Raw genomic sequence first — 26004 nt, 5'->3', positions numbered from 1 at the left:
TTAGATATTGGGTAGCATTCTAGCAATGGTTAAGTCTGGCAATAACCCTCTCGAAATAGTTTACCAAGTGCTTAAATATTTTACTTAAATGCTGTGTCTACACAATCCTAAGTGGCTTGTTTGAGTAAGTTTCGTGGGATGTTTGCTAAGTTATTGTACTTGGCATCTTATTTAGTTACATCCACAATTCGATAGCCGTGGACATTGCTTATAAAGTTTATGTCCTATTTCACACAATTAAATAGAAACATTTTACAAATATTGAGAGTGCTAGTTCTCATATAATATTGACATATCCTTCAAACTGCAGCCAACTTTCTTAGGGCATGGTAAATACACCAAACTTTCAGATAGACGTCTTTATAATTTTTCGTCATTGTGTTCATATTATGAGCACAGCATACAAGCAATCGCCGGCGTCAACAATCCATCTAGGTAGACCTAGTTTATTCGACTATGTTTAAGTAATTTCACAAAATATAAACGTTATAAGACTGTTGTCATTATTAGAGAAACTGACATTCTTCTAAAAATTCATCATGTCTTTCGTAATGTTTCATCAAATCTTAAAAATTGTATTTCAGACAAAACTATGACGCTTCATTTATGAAGTTTATGTCGACGAATTAAAGAAATAAAGCTTATATATTATAAAGAGCTTCAATTTCACTCCTGATAGGTCACTAGAAAATGTATTATCATCCAAATAATGAGAAAAATTAGGCTATTATAAAATATCATACTTTACTTTTCAACAATAATTAATTGTCAAAAACATGAAAAGTTGTGACTCAATGGTTAGAGCAGGTTCAACCGGACGTACCTGGTTCCGGTTAGACGACAGTGTGGCGCGTTTTCACGTGAATATCAACTAAATTATTACTTTCTTACGTCTGATTAAGCTGTGAGAACTACAAAATTAAACGCTGATAAGACTTTATATTGTTGTATTACACTTTTGGTTTGATGGCGAATAAAACAATTTCACGCTAAGGAGCGTAATATCGCTCACACGCTCATGTTTCAAGATTTTCTTGCAAATTAGAATTATGATTTAAATGGTAAACAAGACTAACGTACATAATATAACTAGAACTGGATTGATACCAGTGTGTTTGTTAGCATCAGCGCTTGCCACGTAATTACACGTCCAAATACACCTCTATGTAATTATAACCTAACCAATCAAAAGTCTATGACTCTAATAATTATTTGCGCTTTGGGTGCAAAATTGTAGGGATCATAAGCTGTGAAATAATAGGTATAGTTTGGTCGATAATAATATTAACTCATCTGATATGGGTCGGTGATCAAGGGACCGATTTGGAGGCGGCAGATCATGATTACCGAGATGTATCCGTCGGAATAGATCAAAGTCAAAATGGCCACAAAAAATTAAAACTTGCAACCCAAGACAATATTGCTGAATGCTGTCTAAGTTAAAAAGTACTGAAGCGGTATTTGTGGTCAAGTTACATGGTGCTACATAATGCCTATTTGGAATTTAGATGATTCAGTTCAATTTAAATTTTGTAGGACCTACATGCAATTAATGTATAATGTTTATATACATAATATTTTATGAAATTACCGATAATTAAACATAATGTAATTAGGCTTATGTTTAAAATGCTTTTAAAAACAGGTAAATGTTTCCAAGACACGCGCGTATCATGACGTAATGATACCATTAAATATACCGATATTATTTATCAGCAGAATAAGAATTATGTCTAGATAGCCATAGTTCAACAATTAAAGTGAAATAACAATCAATATCATTGTTTATTATTGATGACAACACCCACGTACATGATTATATTTCATAACTGGGATTTGAAAGGGAATTTCACAATAAATTAAAGATTATTAGTTGTACGGAATTTGAGTTTAAAGTTGGTAAAGTTAAAAATAATTTATGTTTTAATTTTCAGGTTTGCCTTGCGTTAATGTTATATCTTTGCTTGTCTTTGTATTGTATAATAGGCCTGTTACGTCCGTGTCGCGCGTACTACAAGCTTATGATGTCAAGTATAGTTTGTACGACGATTGATTTGCAATTGCGCTCGGCAACAAAGCTTCTCACTGCACTGATGAGAACCAATACCTTTGCAATGGTCAGTTTGAACAAATTCCTGAGCGGTCAATGAACCCTGTATGTACGCCATTTGGTTGAAATAAAGGTCAAAGTTGATTGATTAATCAACCGCTTACTGCTTATACATGTCAAAGACAATCATCCTCATGTATGCTTGACCACATCCTTACATGTACGCTTGACCACAATGTCTGTTCATCCATGTTGTGTCCGAAACGACTGTCCATAATGCTATGTCCACAACTGTCCATTTACGATGCGTGTCCGCAAGAGTAATACTAAATAGTTATCTTAAGCTTGACCTTTACAACCATTTTGAAAGTATAATGACCCCGGAGTTAATGAATGCTGCGAGTGAGATCTTAGTTCACACGGACTGTTTTCTTAAGTAAAATGAAACTATTCCTAAGATTTGGACTAAGTACAAAAGTACAATTAAACGGCTTTAGTGCGCGCGTCCACTTTGTGTTACTGCCATGATTGACCTGTAGTTAGTCACTATGCATGTTGTAAAATGATTTAGATTAATTGTAATCAATTCATAAATAAATTATTCAATTATTTAAGCTATTCAAACAAACCGTATTAATACATACGTACCATTATCTGAGTTGTAAATGTCTTCGTCATGGTCCCCTCCATTTATTACTTCAATTGTTATTTCAATATTTGGGTTTGGTGTTGTGAAATTAGGAATATATTTACTGTCAAAGTTACCGACCATCTCGGCTAATTTCTTTAACAAAAATTCTGAATTATTTTCATCAATAAGAACCGCGCTGGACCGCTTATCCCGTGTTGCCATGTTTTCTTCTCCTACCGCGTCTGCGTAATAGTCATACGTGTAATAATCCTCATTATTTATATTCTGATCTTCTGTCATACTATCGTCTGCTGCTACAGAATCTAATTCTAAAAGCCCTCTTAATCCTCTTCTTATTCTATATTGCACTTTTGATTGATTTGATGAGTCTGTTTTTTTAACTTCTGATTTGTCTTTTACATCTTTATTATTATTTATTTCTTTTGTTTCCTGCGTTTTCGATTGGTAGCTTCTACTCGTTCTGTCAGTTTTTGACGTCCTCATTAAATTTACAATCTACAAAAAATAATATAAATATATAGTATTTTATTTCTATTGTAGGCATACATTCTGCATTATTTCATTTGCCTTATGAAGAAAAAGTCAACAATATATAAAGTAGTATAAACAACAATACTAGAAAAAAAATACACATTTTGTAGTATTGTCATTCTGGCGTCCCATACATGATGACGTATGTGTTTGAAAAACATGATTTTATTAGGCCTATATCAATAGTAGGTCAAAAGGTCAAAAGATGCGTTGATGTTAGGATAAGGTTCACAAGAATGTTGATGTTAGATTAATAATGACAGGACGATATTGGTTTCCTTTTCTTGGAAAGTCGATATAAAAAATAAATAAAATGTTTACAAATGTTTTTGGGCCTTATGATTTCTTATTATTATGGAAATTAGTCAAAAAAATCTAAAATATCGGGATAAAAAATAATTCGTACTGATATTAATCAAGTTTTATGGCTTAATTATACTGTATTATCATTTAGTCAATAAAGACTAATTTACCATCATACTTTGCTAATTTTCATCAAAGTGGTTATCATACAAAATATAGATCACAGTATGTAATCGATGCATATTACAAAACTGGTGCAAAAGCCGAAAGATTAAGAATTTCATGCCGACTGTCGAATTAATTGTGGTCGGGTTTTCAGTACATCACACAGACTTTTGTAATTGTGGTCGGGTTTTTAGTACATCGCATTCCTTCGTAATTACGGTCGGGTATCTCTGACGAACCAGTTTATTGGCCTATATCTGCACGGACGGACTTACGTAAAGTATTATGATTGGAAATAAATTGCGGAAGCCTAATAAAAGTGGCCACGTTACAGAAATTTCGGTTATGAGATAATTATTCTGGATAACTATTGGTGAACACAAGATAGACACATTATTTTATACATTTCTGCCATTTTTGTTTTAAATTAAAAGGTGGAACTAATCAAGTTTGTAGATAACATAATAAGTTGTCTCATTCACCGATAATTTTGTCTGGACAATATGTCATTATAATTGGAACACGAAGATAATTGGGACAAATTAAATAATTACAGCCAATCAAAATAATAAATATAGGATGCACAATTTCAAATCGAGCAGAAATGTTTAGATGTCTTATCTTCTCGTTCACAGGGTGTTATTTTTGTGTGAATTCCTTATCAAAACTGGTTTTGCACATATCGAAACGTTTGTGCCTCTAGCCATGTGTGGGCTCCGTTGCAAGCATAGTACCTAAGTAGGGAGCGTGACCCCCGGGGAGGGGGTAATACGCAGGCAATTAGGTACACAGCAGATTCGACGTTTAGTGCTGAGCACGTTAATAAGAACAATACAAGACATGCTTCCTTTATAACGTTACGCTCGTATTCAGTAATAATCAGAGGTTTATTACACAGAAAGAAAAACGGAAAATGAATTTCATTCCAACTAAATATGCGGTATACTTCTGACGAAAACTTCAGAGCAGTCACTATGTAGTTCGGGTTGGTAAAATTACAAATGTAAATATAAACGATAGCTTTAAGCCATCTCTATTTAATACTTATAAAGATTGGATTATGTTAGCGGCGGCATAAAATCAACCACATTCACCATTCATAAATCCAGCGAATGCTTCGTGAACAAAAATAAAATACATTCATAAAATCCTTGAAAACACTATTTTAATTGTAGAACGACGAGTAGCTATACTTATATATAAATGTTTAACTACTGACTTAACTACTGTGTGTTGGCGTCAAGCATGACTTAACCTCCATTGTTATTAAGTAATGCATTTTGTTGACAAATAGTGTACCACAAGTAGGCCTACTTCAAACCGTTATCAATTAATGATGAAGAGTGAGAACCCTTAGAAATTAATGTCTTTAATTTTTCTAATGACGCTTTGTATACAATTGTACACCAATGTGTTGTGTTATTGTTTTTATTTTAGATTGTTTCACAAAATGGATACAAAATGCAGTTGATTGATAACCACTGATGCATGCATAATAGTTAACTAAATAGGCCCTAATATGGATTCTTTATTTTTGTGAAACGTAAACATTGTGAACTTATTTTATTTAAGATTAAGCACGAACCTATAAGTTTATAGGTCCATGAATTAAGCATCCGGGGAAAGTCTTAAAACTTGGTTTTCACTTGTACGATTAACGCAATGGTGTGCGTGCAACGCAAGTGAGTTGACCAATCACACCCGACAGCTGATCCACCGCGTCGTGATTAGTAAAATTACTTTGCGTTGCGTCCTAGAGAATCAAGGGTATAAGCAAGGGTATTGAAGTACGTACTGTGAACTATGTACTACGTTGCATTAGTATGACAGGGAACAAGAAAGGATGCAAGGTTCTCAATTGAAACTCTGTACAATCAATAGTTAAGTCTCAAGTTTAAGTGCATACAGCAGGCAGACTACCACTAGTTTTACGCTGAGACAACAATTACTCAATTATCTGTTGTCTCAGCACTTAAGCAACTGTTGTTAATATCTTCCGTTAAATAATACAGCAGAGTTTATATTACTTTCCTTCAGTTTGTCTAGTGGTTAGTGTTTCAATTGAGTGTTTAAAATCGGCTCCAAGGTATGACTTCCGAGTTATTAAATACATGCATTTCACGGTGAACGCTTAACCGTAACAATCCTTCATTGAATTCATCGAATTAAGACATGCGTTACAGAATAAACGCATTGGAGCGTGTGTAACGCGAAAACAGTGGATGTGCAGCGGGAGGTTGGATCAGCCATCGCGCGCCTTTCTCGTCCATTGTCACCTGCGTGAGTGCAGTTACCGGACCTTTTGTCCGCCACTCATTTGACAGGTGACCTTAAAGTGTCAATCAATTTTGGTACTTTATATACCTCACATAAAATATTTTATGCGAAGAATATTTCGTAGAAAACTTGATAAATTATATTGTAAGCAGGCGTCTACTAATTTGAATATTAAAAAGATAGAAATTACTGTAATATAGAATTAACATACACAGCAAGTGATTTTATATCTAAATAAACATTACGAACTACGTATAATATATAAAGACCACGTACTATTATATAATAGTTCAACATAGGAAAGATTTAGGATGTGGACTAAACAGTCGTCGTGATTGTAGTGTGCCGCTGATTAAAAAACGAACGTTCAATAAATTATTATTATTATTATCGAAATTGAACTTTTAAAAACCAACAACTGATATTTGATATATGATATATTTGAAAATCTGTCATTAGGTTGATTTTAAAATTTACAATCTGACTATTTATAAGATCGTCAACATAATCCGAAGACTTAAAGGAATTTCCGCTCGAGATTTTGAAATTCCATCTAAACTACCACGGCATCCTTTGATGTCACAAAAGTCATGGAATAAAAATAAAAACGTCTAAATACCTTATCCCTTAAAAAAAATAGTCGAAATACGCTATTGAAAGAGGAACACTGTAAAAATAGGTAGGCCCTCCGAAAGAGGTAAATAAAAGGCAAATTAAGTTAATTATTCGCTCATAGATTTTGAAAAATGGCTGTACGAATGAATACCAATCGAAATCCTTGCGCCGACCAATATCGTGCTAAAAAGTGTTTACTTAAGTGTATTCTCTAAAGTAAATATTTTATTTTCAATACATTCTTTTTTATAATACATTGGCCGCGACGCCACACGGAGTAGTCCTTATAGAGATCAGCATGGTACTGTTGACATCGCAGGCCTAACCGTCAGGACGTTCCAGCGTCTGGCGCCTGCGTGTTGCCAAAGTATTTGCAGGCGTGATGAACCGCTTGCGGGCCTAGTATTCAATATCATACGTTTTATAGAATATTTTATGAATTAGTTTAATCGTACACAAAGGTAGTTTACACTTAGATATGAAACATTGCTTACGGAATTGTCAATTGAACCAACGTGATAGTTGTGTTGTCACCTTTTTCGTCTGGTAGAGTGCAATTTTCACCAAAAAAAGGTGATCGACAGATAGGACAAGCCATTGATTGACAAGTGACACGAACGTCTTTCCAATACAATAACCATGGACCTATAACTCATATAATAACCATTATGATAGGTAAAACGGCATCTGATCTCATAAAAGAATAGGTAAAGCAAGCTTAAACCACAAATTATTACCGGACTGATGGTACGTTCACACGTACAGCGTGAGACTGGCGTGGTTTACGCAAGCGGTAAAGTAATCTACGGATTAAACAAGCCTACACATAGTTATTCCAGGGAGTTGTACAACTCCTTGGTTATTCGGTAGTGCAGTATGCTCATTTTGTGCCTAGCTACGAAAAGACTGGATAACGACTTCGTCATGGGCTGTACTTATATATTTTATTAGGGCGGCATCTTCTGAAGTTAAGAAGTGCGTAAATCATCGTGACATTTGATTTGTTTAATATTATTATATTCCACTGACACATGGACTTCTTGAATATCGAGACCCGGATGTTGCCTGCAGTATAGCCTCAGTATTATTTGTTGTTATTCAATTCCATTCAATCTTTTATTTCAGAATCTTTGTTTCATTTCGTTAGATAAAATAGGAATGGGTCAGATTTCCATAAGGCACGTGGATGGAATTAAAACAGTTGATTTGACCGTAGATGTTTTGTAAATACTGATCACGAAGCTAACAAATGCGCATATTATCGTCTGGCGCGACCACAAGCGCAATCAATCTAGATGACGTAGGCCTACGCGAGTATCATCATTCTGGACCTACAACCCTCTTTAGTCCGGTACATTATACTAATATTATCTATATACTTCAAGACTACCATACGTAATAAGGGCATAGATCACAGACACACGACAGTAAATGAAAAACAAGATAGTGTAAAATAATACAACTTTCGAGAGGCTTACATCTGCTATAGTTGTCAATGAAGGCATCGTTGGAGCAATTAAAGAAACGTTTGTACCGTGGAATGGAACGCAGAAATCACGGATAACATCACGGTATTCTGTTACCAACGACCGGCAAGTAAGCTTATGACACGTGCGTATACTTAAACATTCAATCACAAACTAAGAATAAATAAATAAAGACCATTATACACCACCACGTGACAGGCGCTTAAAATAATTATTTACACAAAATCTAGAGACCTATTTATTATAATCCTGTTCGGAATGGTTACCAACTTAATTGACAATTAATAACCAACTTAATTAACATATGAAGTAGAATGTATAATGGAGCTCCGAAGGTGGTGAAGAATGTATATGGGTGTACCTGGTACGCCCCTAGGGTACACCTAGGGTACACCTAGGTACACTTAATTAAAGCATGGTATTTAAGTCAACGAAGGGGGTCAGGAATGTCCAGATTCGAGGGCTTTCCCTAGTTGTCCTACGGCTCAACACTGCACCTATCGGCGTATTGCTTTCATCTTCTGCATTCAAATATTTCCAAATATACAAAATACACCTTGACCATGACTTCCAAGAAGTTTGGACAGATACCAACAAACTTAAAGAGTACAGAATTACTAAATGAATGTCCTCTGAAAAGGGGTTGGTTGTGTTAAACATATGGTCCCTCGTTCGTTCACTGTATCATGGAAAGTGTCCCCTTACATTATCAATATCAATTATCAATCATTATCATTAAATAGGGTGTCCCAAAGAAAGGGTTATACTGTATTCGTTGATAGTACGTACAGGTATATACACTATACTACGACATGGACCTGTGATAGCCACTACATGTCGCCATCGTCAATGGCATTTTTAAGCAGGGAGCCGTCTAGTGTCGATTGTAAATTGTGAACAGAACGTTGTCTCCACAACTAATTGTTCACTGTTAAAACTAATGAAACCAATCGTGTACTAATTACAGCAATACCTGTTAGGCCATGAACTAAAATTATTGGAATAATAAATAAACAGTTTGGAAGAGCTTCCGGTTCAATCAACGTGATGACAACTACACAATAGGCATATAGCCTATTTGTTTCGAATAACATAGGCCTAGATACACGACGTATACGTGTTAATCAACTAATATTGCTGGATATGCCAACTGAGGACCATTTTGCCATTCATCATAATAGTAGTAGAAACACCCGCGACATGCTACAGTAAAAGTGGGGGAATCTCCTCTATCGATCAGGATACCTACACCTCGAGATACGTAGTCACAAAATGAATAATGAATGCATCCCATCCGTCACATACAATGCCAATTAATGGCATTTATAGTAAATAGAAAGTTATACAAATGTATTATAAATACGTAGAGAGTATAGTTTACTTACTTCTATATTATCATTTATGTTTGGAGATGAAACAAACGTGAGAACTAAAAATGTTATGGCCAGAAAGCATACTGCACACAGATGCGCAAGCCTGTCCGGTGGTACCATAGTTAAATTCCTGATTCCAGTGTCAGTGCTAGGCCTAGAATATAGGCAACCTTCCACAGACAAGGTGGCTTCAATTCTCCCTTTAGAAGACGACCGGTATACATCCAAAGTAGCCTACGGCCATTGCGATAAATAAAGCAAAACAAACCAACGGAACAGTTATGACTTTATAAAGTAATGTACAAAGTTTGTTTAATAACTGCGCCAAATATTCGCGTAAAAGTCTCTAATTAGGTAATGAGTATTTCTACTTAAGTCCGTACTTTAGGCATCAACTTAAAAACTGTAAGCCCACTGAAGGAAGTCTACTACCAAACGCCATTCATAACAAAATAATTAAAGTCCTTGGAATGTTCACAAATGTTTACAAAACGTGTATCGCTTCTTTCAATAAACTCGTCTCAAGTTCTACTAAGTCTTCTATTAAGTTTGTTCTTGATACCAGACTTAATTGTCAAACACTTGTATGTACAACTTGCTACGTGTTTAATCCATGCTTTCATACACTCGACTGGTTAATAAGATAGGTATGTTCATCGTATATAATCGCAAACCAACTCAACTATTACTAAAAATACAAACCTTTCTCTTTTACTATAAGCATGAGCATTCGCAGCGTACATTGGTTAAAATGTGAGCCATGTGTTAGCCAATCAGAATTGCGGGTGGTATGCTTCGTAGCCAATCGAATTTGTTTTCGAGTGTACTATGGAAGGAATAGTATATAAGTTTTCCACGTGAATTTGAATACTGTACTAGTAATAAAATAGCATATTTATCATAAATCAAATTTTTTTTTAAATACTATATCGATGGAATAAAAAAGGGCATGGGAAATGAATGGAAAAAACGGCGAAGCCTGATATGAATAATTTGCTTTACGGATTATCGAGTTGGACCGTTAGCAGGGTATATTCCATTGTTTAGGTTGATTTAGATTGTGTGCCTATTTACAGGAGTATTTAAATTTCCTACCGGGAACCAATGACCTATTGTCCTCTTACAATTATATTTTTTTATATAATTGTTTTATTGAATTGAAGTTGTAAATGCTTTTCACCTAGGAACATCGGTAATCGTTCGTTATGTTTACTAAATACTGAAGTCTGTTAGTATTCTGTATTCTATATCGTAGGCATGTGAACAAATCTCTATATCTATAAACTAGTCAAAAATGATATAATCATTAATTATCGATTCAGAAAGGGAATGAATTATGATCCTAGTACATGTAGACGCAGTGTGAAGATTATTTCTTGATTGTGACGCGTGTGGGAAGCTCCCAAACGAATCGGATTCCCAGCTCACAACAACCAAGTTGCGGGACCACTGTCACCACATCTATAACCGCGAGGCCATTCATCACGACTCGAGCAAGACTACAATTCCCTGTTCAACTTAAGTGTAGAATGAGAGAAAGGTGCATTGTAATAAGTAAATAAAATGACTACATCCAATGGGAATTGTTTCTTTAAAGTCAGATTTGTCAAATTAAATGTATGTAAACTTTGCTGTTTACTTTTCACTGGGACACAATGATAGTGTTGATGTTATGGCACCAACCACTAACTTGACTTATTGTGAAATGGGAAACGTTGAAGACGATAAACAAATTACAATAATAGTAATTTGTACTGATTATCTTCTCCCCTAAAAATTAATAATTTAAGTAAAGCAAGGAAAGAAGCCAGCTTTGAGGATACATAACACGATTGAAAAAAGGGTCGGTCATATTGTTGGATAGCCCACTAGACTTGTTTCGGCTGGGGTTCTTCAGGTGGTGAATTGGGCAGTACATCGGGAGATCGTCCCCCGCTCTTTCTGGAAGAGTGTACTGTACATGAGCCATGTTGCACAAGGGACCAACGGCTTAACGTCTCAGAATGGTGTGTTTGGCACCGCCTATAATTACAAAGTGTCCTATATATTTTGCATAGTATTTTCCCCTCCTTCTCCCTCAATTTCAATTCACATGCGCATGCGTTCGTCGCGGTATTCCGTTTGTTAGTATAGTGTTTATGAACCCATGTTTACACCTTGAGAAGTCGGTATTTATTGGTAAGTCTACATCTAGGCATATTATAACAAAGAATCGGGATTATTCGGGATTGTCGTCGGGAACTGCTCGGATTAGTTTAGAGGATATTTGTTATCAAATACGGTAATAATTCAATTGAAATGTGAGGAATTTTAATTCATGGCTATACGAATATGGAAAAGATTTAATTTATTAATATTAACCTTGTGTAAAATTTATTTTTGCATATTTGTTTGCATAGCGACGACGTAGTACCGGTACTGTACTGAATTAAGATCTGAGAAAACCGACGAAGTACGGTAGGCATATATACCGTTACAAATTAATCAAATAAAAGATGATGATACATCAGAAATTATGGAAAAGAGAACTCAAAACATGCAACGGTTTTAAGAAGAGACTCTTAAAAATTAATTAAAAAACATAACAGGAATTATAGTGTATCTGTAGCTTGGTGGTTAACATGCTTGCCTTCCAATTCCAAGGTCCGGGTTCAATCCTAAGCTAGTGTCAGGATTCAATCCTGAGCTAGTTTTAAAGACTACAGTACTTTATAAATGAAATATTTAAGAACATATTTAGTAACAAACGTACTGTATGTGAACAAAATGTATCAGTTTGTGGACGACATTGGGGTTACATTAGAGCCATACTTGTTAATAATGGCTCATGGATGGCAGTTTAGTTTAGTTCCCAGGTAAGGAGAACACACAATTCAGGTCTGATTCAAGTACCTACTAATGTTTTAATGTTAGTGTCGAGCATTCAAAATGGTTGATGTTCGCCGCTTAATTTAAACATAGTTATAAGATACGGATGGCCTTTAAGTATTTATAAAGATAATAAAGTGACTTTGTTACGTCATATTGTCGCGCGTCGTTTGATGAAGCTTATTCGTATTAGATTCTAGACTTGTATAAGTAGGGACCCTACTACCGGTCGTTACTATAAACTGTATTGGAATTTAATACCTAAACATTGTGATATTGCTATTACATATTTTCAGAGTCTCATAAGGGCACAATTGTAAAGTAATGGAAATCGTCTACTTCTGTATACATTTAAAATAAATATGGACTACAAACCCTTCCTTTGGGACACCCCTAGTAACAGAACACCCCCACCCCACTCCCCCCCCCCCCTCCCACTCTCACCCTCCCCCTCTCACCTCCTGAAAAGACTGAGATGCATATGTCTACGCCAATCCTCCTATTCAGGCATTCAGGAGACACGGGCCCAATTGAAGTGGCCACTTTTTGGATCCCGAAGTTGTCACCTTAATACGGGATCTATTGGGAACAAACAAACTACCTTAACACATAAAAACATTACAGTGATTTAATTGGAGGCAAAGAATTACAGAAGTTTAATAATAGTCACAGTGTAGATTAACCGAATTCTTGCGCACATCCAGCAGCACGTTTCACATTAAATAACACCTATTCATTCATTTTGAGTTCAAATGACCATTCTCTAATCTAGCAATATAATTCTGGCATGAAAGGATACCGGCATAGCTTTCCGTTTTAAATGTTTGGTTCATGCGCGATTTAGGTCTATTTTTTCTTTCTTTCTCAGTTGTTTCAAGTCTTAGGACCAGAATAAATACCTTTACCCTTTACCTTTATTTGAATATTTCGTACAAAAACAATGGTTTATTAATTCAAATGACATTGTAGGTCGAACAACCGTAAATTAGATTTGCTATTTTTATAATTTTTCTCAAGGTCAAATGTCAAAACCTCACACATTGTGGGTCACTCACCTGAGCTAAAATAATGGTTTTTCCTCCTCCATGAGAATAGTTACCCCATGATGCTCCAGTTACCTTACCTTTACGAATTGATAAATTCGTTAAATTAGAACAAATTGAAAACATCGGCTTTCCTTTGATAATGTTACCTCTTATTTTTACTTTAATGTCCCTCAGGAGTGATTTGGATAAAAATGATTACCCCGAAAGGATCAAATCATTGACGTAAATCACCCTGAGTCAACATTAAACACAATCCAATTTGAAAGAATTGGTAAAATATCCACCCCACAGAAATGTATTGTTCGGTAAACAAAGTAATAAAACTAAGACCAACGCCACGAAAATTACTCAATTTTGATATCGATCGAAACTCAAAATGTTACATTTTAATGTGAGTCATTTGTTATGATATAGCCAATAACTGTATTTGATACAGTGCATACAGTATACAGTTTGGACAACAAGAACAACAGCAAAAATAGTTTCACTTCAAGTTGTTCAAGTTGTATACATTATGAATGTATGTAAATGATGTAGGCCTAGAGCCTATTGTTAACTTTGGTAAAAGTTAGCTGAAGTTTGCTTTTAATATCGTACTTGGAGAGGAAAGAAACGGCTTTAGTAATACAAGCATTTTACAAGGCATGGCTGCAGTCGCGTGCTCAAGTTAGCGTTTACCGACCAACCGATCGACCGACCAACCGACCGACATAGTTAGCTGCTAAAAACCATCTATGTTCCCCACTTGGACGCAACGCAACGACGTAGGCACAACGCAAAAATTAGTCGACCAGTCGTCGACCAATCACAAGCAACAGTTTGGATGGTCTATTTCGTGTGGGGTTTTTTTTTGTGGCGCACATACGTCGTTGCGTCAAAGTCGGAAAAACAATTAATTACCATTACTGCAATAATTCATAATCATTATTTATACCATAATTAGTAGTGTGGTAAAATAACTGTTCATAAGATTCTGTAAAATCTTCAGTATTTATCATTCCCCTCTACGAATTTCTGTCCGCCTACAGTAACCATGAGGGCACTAGACAAGTTTCTTGTTTTGTCATATCAGGGAAATCAATATACATGGCGCCCTCTTTTATGGCTGTTCATTGACCCATAACGAATGACATCAATAATAATAACACCACAACATGTGAGAATTGCACCCAGTTTGTTTTTTGCCTTCGTTTATTGTCAATTTTTTTCATATTTGTAATTAAAAAAGAGTACAATTGCTTACATGGTGGGATAATATTAGTAGGTCATAGTATTGCAGTAAACCAATGTGTAGGCCTCCTAGCTAGCTAGAGTAGAGTAGTACATACAGTCAGTAGTAGTAATAAATGTAGTTACAGTTCAGTAGTTAAGTAGAGACTGAGAGTACTTCAGTGAGTACAATAGTATACTTAAGTGGTGCCTACCAGCATGGTATCTAAACTCATTTCTTTTTCAAAGCCATTCTTCATCTGCATACATTGTAAGATTAGGCCTAATAATATATTAGATAGGGCCCAGAAATATCTGAAATGACACATCCACTCTGTTTCAACATATGTTTTTTCAATGAAATGTTAATATTGTGATTATTTCATGCTTATTTTGTTTTTCAACCAGGAAACAAAAATACTAAACTACTAAAGTTAATTCACCTTTACAAGAGATGTTGAAATTTAACCTACCAAAATTGAGAAACAAACTAAGCATCGTCCAACTAGCATCCACTGTAAGGTTGATATCAAGTTTTAAAGTTGGCGACACAGCAGAGCTTAGCAAAGTCTTTTCTGCCAAAGATGTTAGTACATTTTCTGACCTGACCTTAGATTATAATCCGCTGCATCTGGATGAGGAGTACGCAAAAACAACTAGATTTGGGAGGTGTGTGGTGCATGGTGTCCTGATGAATGGGTAGGTTCACACTTAGCAAATATGGAGGGCCATTAAGGTCAAAATAGTATATGTAAAGTTGTACAAGGATGCATGTGTCAGAATGGTTAGTATATATGCTTGGGAGGATAAGCACTAAAAAGATGACAGTCATACACATATATACACGGCAGGTCAGGGGTTTTATAATATAAAATTATATTAAGTACATGCTAACATAGCATAATGTGGGTTAAGTACATGCTAACAATGATAAGAATGTGTCATGATGTTTCTGCTGTACTTGAAAAAATAATTTGCACAGCAAGAATATGTATGCCTTCTAACAAAGTGAACGTTCTTGTATAAATGTTTCATATTTGAATAACTACCTCACTTTTATTTTGTAGCTTAATATCAGGTGTTCTTGGTACCAAGCTTCCAGGCAAAGGCACTATATTTGTTTCCCAGTCTATCAGATTCCCAGCACCTTGTAAGTATGCATTTAAAACATTCAAAATAAAATTCACTAATTTCCAAATAAACCACATTAATGTATTCTCTTTATTTATCTTAGTATTTGTTGGTGAGCCAGTAACAGCCAAGGTAGAAATATTAAAGATTGACAGGTCAAAGGTCATATGTTCCACAATTTGTGTTGCAACAGATAGAAATAAGGTTAGTGCAGTAAATGTTTATTTTCTGTATGTAATTCCATTACATTCTTACTTCAAATTAAAACATTTAATTTAATGTTTAGGTTGTTATGGATGGAACTGTTGATCTGTTTGTACCAAGAAAACAGGAAACATGATGGTAATATGGAAGAAATATAGAGTTATTATAATACAACTAGAGTCAACTCCAGGTACGACAGGGACAGGGATATGCCCAACATACTGTAATGTAGACTTAGTGATGCATGACTGCCAAAACTGGCATTTCTGATTGGCCAATGTGATGCAGCGTGATAGTCCCTCTCCATGGTGGCTCACTTTTAATAATTGTCGTATTCGAGTGGACCGTTGAGTAGTTTTTCCGTTGAGTACTTTTTAACAGAGTATTTTGAGCGTTGAGATTGTTCTTAACGAAAAAGCTTTCGTTGTCAACGTTTTCTATTCGAATGACTTTCTGTCGAAAGTTCCCAATCAAATACGACAAATAACAACTCTATGGGCAGGATATGTTTTTAATAAGATGGCTAAATTAGTAGTAAATAACACTCACTTCCACTTAGAGGCTGTGGAAAATCATGGCAAAATAATCAAAATATAATATACATATTGTATTCAATGATAATATTTGTAAAGCTCTGTCTCCTATCAAACTTTAATTGACAAAAATATGTGATGTGCCCATATATGGGCATGATGATGTCATATCACTATAATATTTTAGCACATCACACTTTCTTTGTAAAACTAATTTGAGAGTGTAGACAGAGCTTTAGAATAAAAAAATTGATTATGACAAAAATACATAGTAGTAGTATTGTTTTAACTTTGTAATAATAACGAGAGAAGACTGAGATTAATAATTAGTGTGAGAAGGGTAAAACAGGAACATGATATACAGGACTCTTTTGTTTGGACTTCAGCAGATTAGAGTCCAGAACAAACAAATATGACTATAATACAATCGAACCATGGAGGTATAAAAGTGTATACATCCATGATCGAACCATCTCGGATGTAAGGGTGGTATTACCCTATTCAATCGCTGGATACGGCCACTGCGTTTTCTTGACGAACAACGCAATACATAATATTATTTTACATTAACAATGTTATTGCATATAAGTGAATTAGACACAGTATGGTGCAACTGTAACCTTACACAAAAACATTTTACAAAAAATATGTATTCGTAAATTTTATTTTGTACACAAACACGACGACACTCTCCACTTTCTTTTGTAATAGGCCTATCCTGGGCTTTTGTAATACACTGGGTCTACACCATTCCAACTCCTTCCTGGCACTCTGCTTAACAATTACCAAATTGTATTTTGTTAAATCCAGCCGTGGGTACTTAGTGCAGACTATATTTAAGTCGTAAACGATCGTTGATTTTTTTTCCAGTATGTTCTTATTTTAATTTGTAATTTATTTATTAATTTATGTCTGTATAAACTAAATAAATGTATACTTATATTCTTTAAAAAGTGAAAACATATGAAAAAGAAAACGTGTGCCCTGAGCGTGACTAATTTCTAACCTTCGAAGCAATTTAAACGCAATCACAGTGACTAATGAAGTCGCCAAGAAACATTGGCTCAATTTCAAGTAACATTGTCGTCAACCTCGAGTTACAATGCGTCATCAACATACGGTGACGCGTTTATAGCCTCGTAGATGGATTGAACATAATATTAAGACGTTTGAAAAAATGTTTAGGCTCAATTGATAAAACTTGGTTCCCACTTTCTAGGACGAAACGCATGACGTAAGCGAGACTTTTGACCAACACGGATGGATCATCCGAACTGTCGATTGTGATTGGTCAACTCACTTCTGTGCGTTGCGTGTACGACGCCCCTGCGTTAGTGTCCAAAGCAAGCAAAAGCAAAATACAAAAATGTTTTACGTATTTTTAGGGAGTTGTATTTCAGCCGGAAACGTAACTCGTTTTATTACCGACGACGTTGGTTTGTTTCCGTTTTGTGTCGGTTCCGTTTTAGTGTTTGGTGGCGCAATAATATACGTACTCAAATTCATAATCCAAGGTACTAACAATTTCAGACAGTACTCCGAATTTGTTTTAATTCGATGAAAAAAATCAATGCATTTGTATAAAAATCCATAATTTTGAAGTATTAAACGATTCTGAAGTTGCGAGCACATTTCTGTTGCTAGTAAATCTGCCGTAACACCATCGTTCGCTAACGTTACGGGATATTCACCTTCAAGTGTTCTTTGGAATAAATTACCGCCGTTGATAATTAGTAGCGACGCGATGTTTCTGTAGCCGCAGGCGGAAGCGGTATGTAGTGAGGAGAAGCCGTTGATGTCACTTATATCCGGATCAGCACCGTGCGACAAAAGTAATTTGACAGAATCCAGATTGTTGGCTAATACTGCTTGATGAAGCACGGTCATTCCTACATGATTCGAAGTATTTATATTCATTGATGTTCTGCTGTACTTTGATAATAAACAACTTAATTCAAAATTGTCTTTTTCCTGGACCGCCGACTGAAGACGAACATCGATAGAAAATGAAATCCGACGAGTTTGAACTTCTTCGCCGCTGGCATTGCCATCTATTAGCTCGTAATCAGAAACAGGGTATGTTCGCAATCGCGTCCGCCGTTTCATGTTCTTTTGATGATTCTATAAAAAGGGAAAAAATAAGTAATTTAAGTGAGTTTACTCAACAACGAAATAACATTTGTTCAGTCCGGATGAGTTTCTGCGCGTATGTGTTTCCTTGGTATTACGCGTACGTGTTTCCTTGGTATTGCGCGTACGCGTTTCCTTGGTACTGCGCGTACGTGTTTCCTTGGTATTTGGATTAACTATTAAACTTATTCAAAAGAAAGAGACTCAGTTCTGTGACAGTAACTGTGACTTATATTACTGCATCATCTGATTGTCACGAGTCATCGACAGAATAATACACTATCTGTTTGAAACAAATTGTCAACAATCCAAATCCGTTTACGCAACGTAAGTATGACCAATCACACGCGATGGATTATCCGTACTGTGGCTTGTGATTGGTAAAGACGTTGCGTTGCATCCAAGTGGGAACGGAGCTTAAAGGGTATCCTTGAGGAATACAAACAAGTATACGTACGTGCTGCAGTATAGTTCAGCATCACTTCATCTGTTGATTGTGTATTAGATTTTAATTAGCTAAATATAATGAATTTACTGATATACTAGAAAACATAATCTAGACACCTATTATAATGACAAACCGAAAGGTAGCCAGTCGGTGACAAACAAAATGTCGATCATAAATACAAAATTCCACTGCACATTGGAGGAAGTAAAATAAAACCATGAAATCAAGGCCTCAAAAATTTGCAGATTTGTTATAGCAATGTAAATTATTTTTACATCTGAAAAACTAAAGACAATATTCTATACATGAAAAGCACATGGCATTATGAGTGGGGAGCATCGTAATGGCCGAATGTGGTTTGCAGCTACTATCAGAACATGATGACTAGCTGTGTACAGTATGTGAAGGGAAAAGTATATTAACCTACAAGTACAACATTGTGCTGACTTTATATTATAACTAGCGTGCCATTATATTTCATAGTTCTATCCTATAGGTCAAAGCATGCCAAAATCGAACAAATCTACCAACTTGATGCACAAACATACATACATGTTCGCCTCCTCTAAATTATTATAATGGCCATATACTTACTTTTCTATCTTTATGTTCCATTATGTAATAAGTCAGTAAACTAAAGCTCAACAACAAACACAGGAGATTCAATATTATGATTTCGGTTTGTGCGTTACTTTTGAGACGCGCGACCAGTCACCGACTCGTCATCACTGAGACTGAACGCGTCACTTGTTGGTCATGTGCCAACGGAAGCCCAAATGTGGATGGATGAGTGCTACACCGGACATAATTTTAAACATGTGAATCTTATTTTTTCTTTAACATTACCGGTTCGAAAGGCATGTGTTACGATGGTGAGAAACTTATAGTATAGTGACCCCATCCTGACACTTGTCGTCATCACCTTTTCTATGACGTAGACAATGTAGTTTGTTAGATTACACGTAATTCGGAAAGTGTATGACCAATATTAATTATACATTAAGACAATGTAAATATTGGAATTATCACGGCAAAGAAGCAATGATTTCAGGGCCGTAGCCAGCATGAGACAGACAATTTTCACCACCCACCAATTTCCCAGCACAGATCGTCATATTTAATATTAATAATTATATTTAAAGCATCTTTGCCTCGTCTGTTTTTAACCTCTCGCTGCAGCCTTGGTTTTTTATTTCATGTGCTTGCCAGGTTCATGTCTGTAGTGAATATTAAAGATTCTTTGACACAAAATGCATTAAAAATTACAGGCCTACGACGTTGACCACCATTAAATCATTAATGCCAATTCTTTCTTGTGATGATTCTTCAATAATTGGACAATCTGTGCGTGGTATGAGCATACAGAGAAAGCATGAAGTACAAGCTGCCATGGCAACGAAATGACGATACATTAAGACATACCAAATGGTATAGATGGTAATTTAAAATGTGTCATCCAATGTAACATGCCAATACATTATATTACATGATACTTTACATCAAATAAACAGGTCTGAACTTAGCAAATCTCACAAAACATCGACAACATAACAAACATGTGATATGTCTGTAACATCCTCGGATGATACAATATTACTATGCTTACCATTATACCAGTTGTGCTCACAGAGTTTTCTGCTTTTATGTATACCTTTGGTCGATTTCCTTTTATAAGACAAAACTAAATTGTAGACAAACTTACTTTTTTCTGGAAGTCCGGAACTCGTGGTTTCACCTCATCCTAGTGTGTAGGCCTACTTCCACAGTACGCTTCCATGTTAGGTCGTGGCCTCCTACGCATCTATGTTGTTTGCACATAATGTTCTTGTTTTGCGGGCAGATTTCACCCAAAAAGGGAGAGGGGTAATGGCGACCGGAAACCTATTCTTTTTACAACTGGCGTACGTTCCTCATGACGTCAGTCAACCAACCCATCGGTCGGTCGGTCAGTCTGTCCTATATTTTGATTTACCAACATATAGATCGATCAATCAACTGACCGTTCTGACGGTCAATAACTTCAGTCGATCAGTCCAATGACCCACATAGACCAATTAAGTTATCGATAGGTCAATCAACCATGTCAAGTTATCGTTAGACCAATCAACTAAACTATCAATAAACCAATCAACCAAATTATCGATAGATCAACCAACTAAATTATCCATAAACCAATAATTATCAATAGTCAACCAAGTTATCGATAGATCAACCAACTAAATTATCGATCAATCAACCATGCCAAGTTATCGATAGACCAACTAACTAAATTATCTATCAATCAACCATGCCAAGTTATCGATAGATCAATCAACCAAATTTTCGATAGATCAACCTACTAAATTATCAATAGATCAATAAACAAAATTATCGATAAATCAATCATCGATAGATTAATAACCAAATTATCGATCTTAATATACCAATCAATCAAATTATCAACACGTTGTGCTGACGTAAGAATGTATAAAAACAAGAAGTCGTACCGTGCCAGTCGCCATACCTACCATTGACAGCATGTTAATATATTCCAGCTATTTGTCTCATATGATGTAAACAAAACCAAATAAACAGACATGAATGAAATGTTCTCTTTACATGCAGAGAACTTAACGCAATTCATGATACTATCTAGGCCTACATCCGCAAAATGCAAACCTGTCGTTCGCGTAGGATATCCGATAGGTCAAACTATACTCTGGGAAAGGTCACAGACTCAAAAGGTCGAATTTAAGTATAATGGTTTCGGTAAATCTGGATAAATCCTAAGTCTGATCCTATTCTTACCGTTAGACCATAATGGAATACTTTAGCTGTATTTCAAATCGTAAAAATGCACGTAGAAAAATAATGTATCGGTTGAATATAAAACTTTCTTAATGTACTTGTCAATTTAGACCGCTTTGCTACCGTACATACATTTTAAACATCTTTGAATAACAACATGCGGCTCTTTCAATGTTGCATAGATAAAGTTGTTATATGACGTCACTACAATTTATCTCTCAATATTATATTCGGTGTATTGCATATTCTCCCTACGTGAAAACATTACGTAGCTTGAGCTCATACTTTTCAACAACCAAAAATGACCGTAGTATAGGGCAACTAAAATTGAAATGAATTGAATCTTAATTCTACATTTAGTTGAAAGTGACGTGTAATTCACTTACGTCTTCAAACACGATGCTCTTAATCCACAGTAAACCTGCTTAGCTCATTAAAGAGTATAATTACGTATCCGTGGATAAAATATTCGTGACAGGAAATAATTGTAGGCCTACCTGTTGTGTTCAGGTAGAGGATTGCAGGTAAAATAAGAACAACATGTCTAATTAAATTTACACAGATCAATGCAATTATGTTAAGCAGGGCCTCAAACTAAAAACACATTATTTATGGAAACTTTAAAATGCTTAGGCCTACTGTATTTGCTTTCAGAAAACAAAAATTTGAAGAAAAAATGAATGACTGTCAATCAAATAAAATAAATAATATACTTCCTTCTATGAAATCGCAATACAAAGAAGGATCGTCAAAATTATTCTACTATAGTTACCCAAGTTGTTGAGGCAATTAACAGTACAATGTTATTATGATTAGGCCTACCTCACATAAACAGGCATAATAAAGTAACAACTGCAGTAGAATAATTCTTTTAATTTAATAACGAGGTTGTCACTATATTCATAAGATAGACTGGTAACAGCACACTTAATTACTCGTACCTTCCATAGTATTATACCATATGCTCTCAAGCTATGTGTTCAATGGTAGAACGGAAGAAAGCATATGCTGCCCTGGGAAACACATATAAACACTATAACACCACCTACGTATGAACATTTCACCATTGAGGTAATATACTATAATAATTGGAACAGAAAAAAACATTAAATAGACCTACTTACATGGAATTATCAAACGATGCATTTAATCTTAAGTAAAATCGTGAGATTCTCTTTCAACCAACGACGTTTGCTGTTCCCGTTATTTTTTTTCAGTACGACTGAATTGTGCTCAGTTGGTGTTTAATCGACAAACGCGAATACGAATAGAAATGTTTAATGCGCACGCGCGAGCAACGTGCAATTAGATATTTTATAGGAATGTTGATTGGATTCTAACATCACCACTCCGGGTCTTTAAATCATCAGAAGAAATCTGTAAAATTTAACCACCAAGTAATGTTTTCATTTCGTTTCGTATTGGGGGATGGGCTTCTTTACGAGGTGAACATTCTTTCCAGATGGGCTTCTTTTCGAAATTACTTTTGCAAAGAAGCGGATGGGGGAATCTTTTCGAAATGCATGCTGAAGTTAAGACATCTAATTCTTTACCATCAATTGTGTATTTCTGTTTCTTTGACCCTGAAGCAACAAAATAATTACACGGTAGAAAGACTATCTTTAAAGGAATCCCATACCAGGGTCTTCATTTCGACGCCTGAATAAAAGTGACCTTCTATACGAGATGGGGTTTTTCGGTAAACACAAATGATTTGAAATGTTTGCTAACCCGATAGAGTAAGTGGTTTTAATGTGTCGCACATTACTTTCTAATTAACGTTAACATAAAAATCATCTTAAAACAATATTTTATAAACAATATACTTTATGGTGTTATAAAAATACACAAAGAAACGAATATTTTAACACTTTCTTTATTATGCACATGAAATAATAATTTAATATAATAGATAATTATTAATAATATAATTTACCATAATACATCTGGATATTATTTACAATGATACAGACTCTCTGTACACGTAGACACGTTGTCATGACAACGGCAATCTACGAACATTAACATTAAAATAACTTAAATATCTGTACAGTAAATGACGTAACTTTAGTGCGCCCTCTGATCATTTCTATACAAGAATGTGTGGTACGGGGATTTACATAAAGTGTTGTCTAAAATAATGAAGTCTTAATCTTAGGATTTAGCCGACTGTGTTGTTGGTCCTAAAGTTCTGCTTATACACACTAATAAAACGATAAATCTTATTGTTACTGTAGACTGTATTATAAATATTGGATACTACTTACATTATTACAATCATACAACACTGTTTTAGCCATCATGTATGGTCTTCTGCGTTCACTTCCACTAAAGTACGTGACATAGAGACGAAAACATCGGGCGTATAATATGCTATACGTCCGATGCTATACGTCCGATGCTATATGTCCGATTTGTTGAAGGAACTTAATCTATTTTTAAGTCGATATCAAGTCGACATTATTAAAGAATAACCGTAACTATATTGTCAAACATACATTATCGATTACATCTTTATCGTCATGTACAAGCAGACTTTAGGACACATATACCAATATTTATTACATTATTACACACACACATATATATATATATTATATATATTACTATAGGTCGTATACTTTGTTTCATTTGTATATACATTATTAATATTAGTATGTACAAGGTTTGATATAGATGTAACATAATGATTGTTCACGCACACAAATATATAATTATTTACATAATATGACTATATCTGGGATTAGATCTCAGCACTCTGTGTATTCGCACAACAAAACTATAGAGTATGTGTCTATATCTATGAATTTGTTAGTATCAGGTCCATAAGAAGCCTACCTTTCCCCAGGAAAATGCTGCCCGAGTTGCATATTTAAATATAGATATTAAAGTTTGACTTATTTAATGTGAACTTGTTTTACAGGTTCATATTCTCACAATATGTACCATAAACCCATTGAAACGATTGCTCTCAGGGGCCAGGCTAAAGTTTCTCGCCTCCTCGCGAAATACTCGCCTCTTCGCAAAATACCCTCTAACTAAAGCATCTTTCACATATTCTCTAGATCGAAGCGTCGTGAAAACGTTTCCAAACATTTCAAAAAAATTCAAAAATAAATTATTTCATACGGGCCTGAATAATATTATGAATTTCATTTGTATTCATACGATAATTAATAGGTATAATACCAGGGAAGAGTAACAATAATAATAATATTAATATTACTCTTCCCTGACAATACAAACTACAGGACAAATTATAAACAAATCATCTTATACCACAATCACATCATTTGAATACAACTTTACATACACTTAAGGGTTAAAATCATACTATACTACACACCAATATTACTAAATGACTAAATAATAATATGATTGATATTGGTTACCATTTTGTGCAATAAAACGTCCCCCTCCTTTACCCACTGAGTAAATAAATAAAATGAAATAATAATATATTCATCATTACTCCAGAAGACGGTTGGCCAACAATCGATACTCTGCGCTCAACGTTCATATAATGTAACATTACATTTTATAATAATATCATATTAATAAATTTAACGAAGACTCTATTATTGGTTATAAATGATTGCTTAGTGAATGCAGTTGAGCCATAAACTCGTTTTTATTCAAATTAAACGTAAATGTAGTTTCGCTGCATGTAACTGTAATGCATTATTTGTTCTGTTGATAACAAAGATATTGATGAAGATATTGATCAATGTAAAACATGAAGATATTAATGAAGATATTGATAAATGTAAAAAATGAAGATATTGATAAATGTAAATTAAGAAGTTATTGATGAAGATTTTGATAAATGTAAAACATGAAGTTATTGATAAATGTAACACATGAAGATATTGATGAAGATATTGATAATGTAAAAACATGAAGGTATTGATGAAGATATTGATAAATGTAAAACATGAAGATATTGATGAAGAGATTGAAAAATGTAAAACATGTAGATATTGATAAATGTAAAACATGAAGATATTGAAAAATGTAAAACATGAAGATATTGATAAATGTAAAACATGAAGGTATTGATAAATGTAAAACATGAAGATATTGATAAAGATATTGATAAATGTAAAACATGAAGATATTGATAAATGTAAAACATGAAGTTTTTGATGAAGATATTGATAAATGTAAAACATGAAGTTTTTGATGAAGATAGTGA

At 34.7% G+C, this 26004-nt stretch overlaps 3 protein-coding genes across 9 annotated transcripts in view; 1 reads left to right on the top strand and 2 right to left on the bottom strand.

Annotated features, from left to right (window-relative positions):
* LOC144852439 (isthmin-1-like) overlaps positions 1-25624 on the bottom strand; it is a 29211-nt gene extending 3587 nt beyond the window's left edge. Inside the window, exons 1-2 of one of the 4 annotated variants that reach the window (XM_078710242.1) lie at positions 24077-25624; positions 2699-3197 (exon numbers count right to left, since the gene is read on the bottom strand). In XM_078710242.1, coding sequence (XP_078566368.1) covers positions 2699-3197; positions 24077-24112 — 535 coding nt within the window. In that variant the 5' untranslated portion in view covers positions 24113-25624. Of the gene's footprint in view, positions 1-2698; positions 3198-9465; positions 10110-12779; positions 12837-22933; positions 23143-24076 lie in introns of those variants that run through there. The other 3 variants (XM_078710243.1, XM_078710244.1, XM_078710241.1) reach the window with 3 other exon arrangements.
* LOC144852455 (hydroxyacyl-thioester dehydratase type 2, mitochondrial-like) lies at positions 14454-17420 on the top strand. 3 transcript variants are annotated; one of them, XM_078710268.1, is made up of 5 exons: positions 14454-14523; positions 14985-15275; positions 15644-15726; positions 15811-15911; positions 15994-17420. In XM_078710268.1, exons 2-5 carry the CDS (start codon positions 15031-15033, stop codon positions 16045-16047), a joined length of 483 nt encoding a protein of 160 aa, XP_078566394.1. In that variant the 5' UTR covers positions 14454-14523; positions 14985-15030; the 3' UTR covers positions 16048-17420. The 3 variants fall into 3 exon arrangements, with proteins under 3 accessions (XP_078566394.1, XP_078566392.1, XP_078566393.1); XM_078710266.1 differs by having other exon boundaries at positions 14504-14627; XM_078710267.1 differs by lacking the exon at positions 14454-14523 and adding an exon at positions 14524-14582.
* Positions 17093-21556, bottom strand: LOC144852447 (uncharacterized). 2 transcript variants are annotated; one of them, XM_078710254.1, is made up of 2 exons: positions 21530-21556; positions 17093-18565 (listed from the first exon to the last, which is right to left on the bottom strand). In XM_078710254.1, the coding sequence occupies exons 1-2, from the start codon at positions 21539-21541 to the stop codon at positions 17816-17818; spliced, it is 762 nt and encodes a 253-aa protein (XP_078566380.1). In that variant the 5' UTR covers positions 21542-21556; the 3' UTR covers positions 17093-17815. The 2 variants fall into 2 exon arrangements, with proteins under 2 accessions (XP_078566380.1, XP_078566379.1); XM_078710253.1 differs by lacking the exon at positions 21530-21556 and adding an exon at positions 19617-19705.
* Positions 25625-26004: the final 380 nt, after the last annotated feature.

The sequence above is a fragment of the Antedon bifida genome, chromosome 9 (genome assembly GCF_963402885.1).
Source record: "Antedon bifida chromosome 9, ecAntBifi1.1, whole genome shotgun sequence".
Taxonomy (NCBI): domain Eukaryota; kingdom Metazoa; phylum Echinodermata; class Crinoidea; order Comatulida; family Antedonidae; genus Antedon; species Antedon bifida.
Note: the sequence above shows the minus strand (reverse complement) of the source record. Positions and strands in the feature narration are given on the sequence as shown.

Excerpts from the sequence above, each read along its gene's own strand:
- LOC144852455 (XM_078710268.1), top strand. The coding sequence starts at position 15,031 with ATGTTGAAATTTAACCTACCAAAATTGAGAAACAAACTAAGCATCGTC. Across the intron at positions 15,276-15,643 it reads CATGGTGTCCTGATGAATGG|CTTAATATCAGGTGTTCTTG; the intron begins GTAGGTTCACAC and ends TTTATTTTGTAG. Across the intron at positions 15,912-15,993 it reads TTGCAACAGATAGAAATAAG|GTTGTTATGGATGGAACTGT; the intron begins GTTAGTGCAGTA and ends TTTAATGTTTAG.
- LOC144852447 (XM_078710253.1), bottom strand. The coding sequence starts at position 19,637 with ATGGAACATAAAGATAGAAAA. Across the intron at positions 18,566-19,616 it reads TGGAACATAAAGATAGAAAA|AATCATCAAAAGAACATGAA; the intron begins GTAAGTATATGG and ends CCCTTTTTATAG.